The sequence below is a fragment of the Lipotes vexillifer genome, unplaced genomic scaffold (genome assembly GCF_000442215.2).
Source record: "Lipotes vexillifer unplaced genomic scaffold, Lipotes_vexillifer_v1.1 scaffold197, whole genome shotgun sequence".
Taxonomy (NCBI): domain Eukaryota; kingdom Metazoa; phylum Chordata; class Mammalia; order Artiodactyla; family Lipotidae; genus Lipotes; species Lipotes vexillifer.
In genome coordinates, this window is record NW_006781042.1 from 533380 (window position 1) to 538371 (window position 4992).

Here is a 4992-nt window from a genome sequence, read left to right on the forward strand (position 1 = left end):
AGACACGCCCATGTTTTGAGTCAGTAACATTCCTTTTCCCACAGAACAGGCTGCAGGCCCCTGCCCTGCAGCCATCTGTCCACCTCTCAGACTGGGCTCCATTGTCCAAGCAGCAGACGATCAGCACCTTTAATACTACCCGTGCCCCTGAGCACCCTGACCCCAGGGAGACCCCTTTTCTGGAGAGACCAACAGACTCAGGCAGTTTCGGAGGGAAGGCCTGGAGGGAGAGGAGCCAGACAGACAGTCTGTCCATGGGTGAGGGACACACAGTCCTTAGCACCCTGGAGGGCAGTGTCTCCCACAAAAGCTGCGAACAGATGTTTCAGCTTCGCCTCTGATGACCCTGGGCCAACCAACGGCCCCCCCCACCTTCCAGGGCTCGTGGTCACATTGTTTCACTGGGTAAAGCCTCTGCAGGAGAGGAGGCAGCAAGGTGACCGAAGGAGGGGCAGCTGGGAGGGAGACCTCTGGGGTCCCGCAGCCCAGCAGGGCCACGGCAGCCAGAGGGAGCAGCCTCCCTGCCCGGCAAGGACTCGATAATGCAGGAGCCCGCCGCCGCCTTCCACTCGCTGACTTGCTGCCTGTCCTCTGGGAGAGACCTCAGTTTCGCTGCTGGCCACAGCTCCCTCCCGCCCAGGGCCCTCGGTACACGCACAGGAGGAATGTCGGGGCCACATCTTCCCCGGAGGGCACGGAGGCTGCAGGTGGGCGAGTCACCCTGAGTAGGGCAGGGAGCGGGTGGCCCCACAGCCAGGGCCCGGCCCCAGGAACGGTGTGTCTGGCGAGGGTGGTAGGCCACCGGCCCAGAAGCGGCTGTGCCAGCTCCCTTTCTTCCCTGCCCCGTGGTGTGGTCAAAGAGGGGCCTTGAGCGAGGGACGCCTGTGCATCTCAGAAGCAAAGAGGGTTGGGAAGCCCTGGGAAGCAGGGGTCAAGGTGGGGAGGGCGGCAGAGTCACGAGAGAAGCACAGCGGGTGCGGCAGAAGGTGGTGGGCCCTGCCCAGCCCGCTCCCCGGCCAGAAAAGTCTCTCTGTGCCGCCAGGACCCATCCTCGCTTCACCATGACAACCAGGTGGCACCCAGCTTGGCCTGACCTGACCCAAGGGTAGGGTCTGGGGTGAGGGTGAGGGAGGTGGCGCCCCTGTCCTTTGCGGGTGAGGCCGGCCCCCACGTGGAGCGCTGGCAGAGAGGAGCCGCGGAGACTCAGGCCTCTCCCTCCCCCTCCCTCCTGCCCCCAGTGAGGAAGGACCTGGGCGGCGGGAGGGGCGCCCATCACTTTGCCACCGGGGGAAGCGCAGAGGGGGCTCCAGGCTGGGTCGCCATGATGTGGTAGATGGATTCTCGGAAGCGCTGGTCCCGGCTGAGCCGCTTGGCCACCTCCTTCAGCTCCTCCATGTTGTTAGCTTCCAGCTGGGAGGTCATGAAGGACTGGGACGGCTTCACTGGGGATACGGTGGCCCCACGGGCCGGCCGTGAACAGCCCTCCCTCCACTGGGGCACAGCCCTGTCCCCAGCCCCAGCCCCCCTCCCTCGCACCCCATCCTCCAGCCCCTCCCGGCCCATGGGCTCCCGTGACCCTGGGAGAAGCCCAAGGCTGGGGGAGCCGGGCTCGGGCCACACTCAGGGCTGGGCCAGCCCCTCTCCCTCCCCGCCCTGCCCTCTCCCTGCCTGGTCCCCGACAGCCCGGACCGTCCCACCCGCCAGGTCTCTTGTTGCGGAGCATGGGCTCTAGGCACGCGGGCTCAGTAGTTGTGGCTCCCCGGCGCTCGGGCGCCGGGGCCCGGGGGGGGGGGGGGGACAGCCACACCCACCGTCATTCCAGGAGGTGCTGGACCGGCGCCGGTGGAAGCGGCAGCTCTTGATGCGGCGAGTGGCCGCCTTGTGGATGTACACGGAGTTCTTCATGATGACCGGCATCTTGGCCTCCAGCTCCGCATTCCGGATGCACTCTTCAAAGAACCCTGCGGCCGCAGTTCCACTGCACCCTCCCCTCCTGCCCGCCCCTCCCCTCCCCAGGATCCTGGTGGGGTGGAGAGGGAAATACCTGACCCCCGTCCCTTTGGAGACCTGAGTCACCTGCCAAAGGGGGCAGAACTCAGGCTTTCCCCCCACCCCGGATCCAAGAGCCAAAGGCGGCCACGCCCAGGAGATGCCCATCAACACCCACGGGTCACCTCGTGCACACCAGGCCCCGAGCGGCGCTCCGGCCCCAGGCCGGGCTCAGCAGGGCCTGGACGGCTGGGCGGAGCCCGAGGGCCGGGCCGGCGGCGGGGGCAGGGCTTACTCTTCAGGCGGCTCACGTCGGCCCGCATCCTCTCTTCCTTCTGCTTGTTCCGCACCTTGGAGTTGAGCCCTTGTTCCAGGCTCCGCAAGGCGCCCTCTGCCTCCCGCAGACGCCTCTCCAGCTCCACGCGGACCTTCACCTCAGCCTGAGGGAAGAGGTGCGGAGAGGGAAGTGGGTCCTGGCGGGGCAGCTACCATCCCTTGGAGGCCTTCCCTGATCACCCGTGGCTCAGCGGGCTTTCTCGCCTCCAGACTGGGATGGAAGTTACCGCATCCTGCTTCTTGTCTTACGCCCTCCACCCGATGGCCGGGACTCAGCCCCTGCACGGGACAGGCGTCTCCAGTGATGCCCCGCCGCAGGTCAGGCGCAGGGCTCCCCCTCGTGGTGGCTGCACTGCCTTCACCTGGCTGGTCAGATTGGCAGGGCTCATTCAGGAAGTGGCCCGGTGAGGGCAGGGATGCGAGGGAAGTGTCTCCAGGTGAGGGAAGTAAGCCTCCAGGTGAGGGGAGGGCCCCGAGCACCACGCGCTCCCAGTGGCCCAGCACCTTGAGCTCGCGCTCGGCCTGCTGCTTCTCCGCCGTCAGCTCCTGCAGCGAGTTCTGCAGCGCCTGGGATTGGCTGGAATAGAACTCCCGTTCCTCCTCCAGGGCACGCGAGCGTTCCTCGTTCTCCTTCATCCTGCCCCGGGGAGAGGTGCTCACTCAGGGCCCACTCACCAACGGGGCTTCCAGTGGGAGGGCGGCCCCTCGTAGGGACCTGGCTGGAGAAACCTGAGACCCTGCTTCGTGAGCCCCAGAACTGGCTGGGTCCTGTCTCACAGGTGGTGATGGGGGTGATGTGGTCACTGAGGGGAGTCCTGGGTCCACGTCTCGCTAGTTCTGTGAGCTGTGAGCTCCAACCCCTCCAAGGCTCAGTTTCCTCATCTGTAAAAAGGGGCTGAGAGGACCTGCCCAGCCTGTCACAAAGCTCTGTTAGGCCTAATGACTGTCTCTATGGGTCACACCATTGCAAGAGACAATTATCAAGTCTGCTTAGGAGAGTGAAGGATTGCTTCCCATTTGCCTGGTGGGGAAACTGAGTCCTAGCCAGAAGGAAGTGAGTGACCCATCTGATCGAGGACAGCTAGAACCCAAGAGCCCAGCATCCAGTTCACGGAGAGTTACCTCTGTGGGCTCAGGGGTTAGGGCTCCCTCACCGCGCCTCCGCCAGGAGCTTCTCCTCTAAGAGCTGCTGCATCTTCTCCTCTATCTGCCTCAGGTTGCTATGGAGACCCCCGCTGGGAGGGGGCTGCTCGCTCTGATTGGCCAGTGTCTGCAGCTGCTTCTCATTCTCCTCCAGCATTTCCAGGGTTTTCCTCTTCTCTATGGAGAGTTCCTGGCACGGAGGGAGGTGAAGAAGAGAAAGAGCCCAAGTCAGGTTCTCCGCCATGGCTGCCCTCACCTGGACTTCAATTCCGGTAAGTGAGGCTCTCCTCACTCAGTCCTCTGAGGGACACCTGAACTGTCTTCATTCTTCCCTGAGGTAAAAGGCCAGCGAGGATCTCCTTCCTCCCACTGAGGCAAGGCTACTCCTCCATCGAGGAAGTCAGGGAGGAGCCCAGCTCGTGGCAGTGGACGTGGACGGGGCACCTACTACAATGGGGACCAGAGGCTCAAGGGCATCATGAGCTTCTGGGGCCCTTGTTCCTCCAGGAACAAGTGAGGGAGTGTGCTGGGCTTTGTGTGAAGAACACCCAACAGGAATCAGCCCAAGAGCAGACTTAGACATTCTCCCCACTTATCAGACTGGGATCTTGCGCTACTCAGAAATTCTGGAGTTGAAACTAACCATGAGAACGACCTCCTGTGGTAAGACAGGGAAAGATAAACAAACAAAGGCACCACAAAGCCGCAGTCAGTCAAGGGGGAATAGAAACCTTGCAATCTGCAAGGCAGTTCATGAATCTGGTAACCATCACAGATCTCCCACGACATGCCAGGCTCTCTCGAGGTGCTGGGCTTGGAGAGAACTTAAGATGCAATCTAGTGAAGCTCACTGTTTGGAAAACACAACCTCATGTGTCAAGTGCATTAACAGATGTACAAAGTGCCGTGGGGACCCAGAGCTCAGAGCAAATCCCTCCTTCGAAGAGTCAGGGAACCTTGACTACGGTGATATTTGAGCTGAGCTTTAGAAGGATGAAAGTATTCTCTAGGCAGAGAAGAGGTGAGAGCACGTTCTGGGGAGAAGGAGCAGTGTGGGCAAAGGAGTGGAGGATGGAGGTCACGGCTTCCTCGGGGCACTTGTGTTCAGTGGTTTGAACCAGATGTGGGGATGTCATTGTGCCAGGCGTGGAGGGGCAGCAGAGGGAGAGGGGACAGGAGGGTAGCAGAGGCTGGGGCCAGAGTGTGCACCTGGACGCCCTGCTAAAGAGTTGGCACCTTGTCCTTGACACATGCCCCCTCCTCCTCCTCCCTCGCTGCTTCTGTATCAAGTGGAGGTGATTTGGCAGTGGATTTTCCCTCATGCTCAATTTCACCGGGGAACAGCTAAGTGAATGAGCCGCAAGAAGGAAGTGGCGGGTGGCCGTGCAGCCCACCCTAATCAATCCTCCATCGAGTATAAAAATATAAGCACTGGGGCTTCCCTGGTGGCGCTAGTGGTTGAGAGTCCGCCTGCCGATGCAGGGGACACGGGTTCGTGCCCCGGTCCGGGAAGATCCCACATGC

At 62.2% G+C, this 4992-nt stretch overlaps 1 protein-coding gene across 1 annotated transcript in view; it reads right to left on the reverse strand.

Moving 5' to 3' along the window:
- Positions 1 to 928: 928 nt before the first annotated feature.
- The window catches only part of PLEKHD1 (pleckstrin homology and coiled-coil domain containing D1), a 29115-nt gene continuing 25051 nt past the window's right edge, over positions 929 to 4992 (reverse strand). Inside the window, exons 9-13 of the mRNA XM_007454441.1 lie at positions 3480 to 3658; positions 2830 to 2962; positions 2285 to 2429; positions 1812 to 1961; positions 929 to 1442 (exon numbers count right to left, since the gene is read on the reverse strand). Of these exons, the coding sequence (XP_007454503.1) occupies positions 1273 to 1442; positions 1812 to 1961; positions 2285 to 2429; positions 2830 to 2962; positions 3480 to 3658 (777 nt within the window). The 3' untranslated portion in view covers positions 929 to 1272. The remainder of the gene's footprint in view (positions 1443 to 1811; positions 1962 to 2284; positions 2430 to 2829; positions 2963 to 3479; positions 3659 to 4992) is intronic.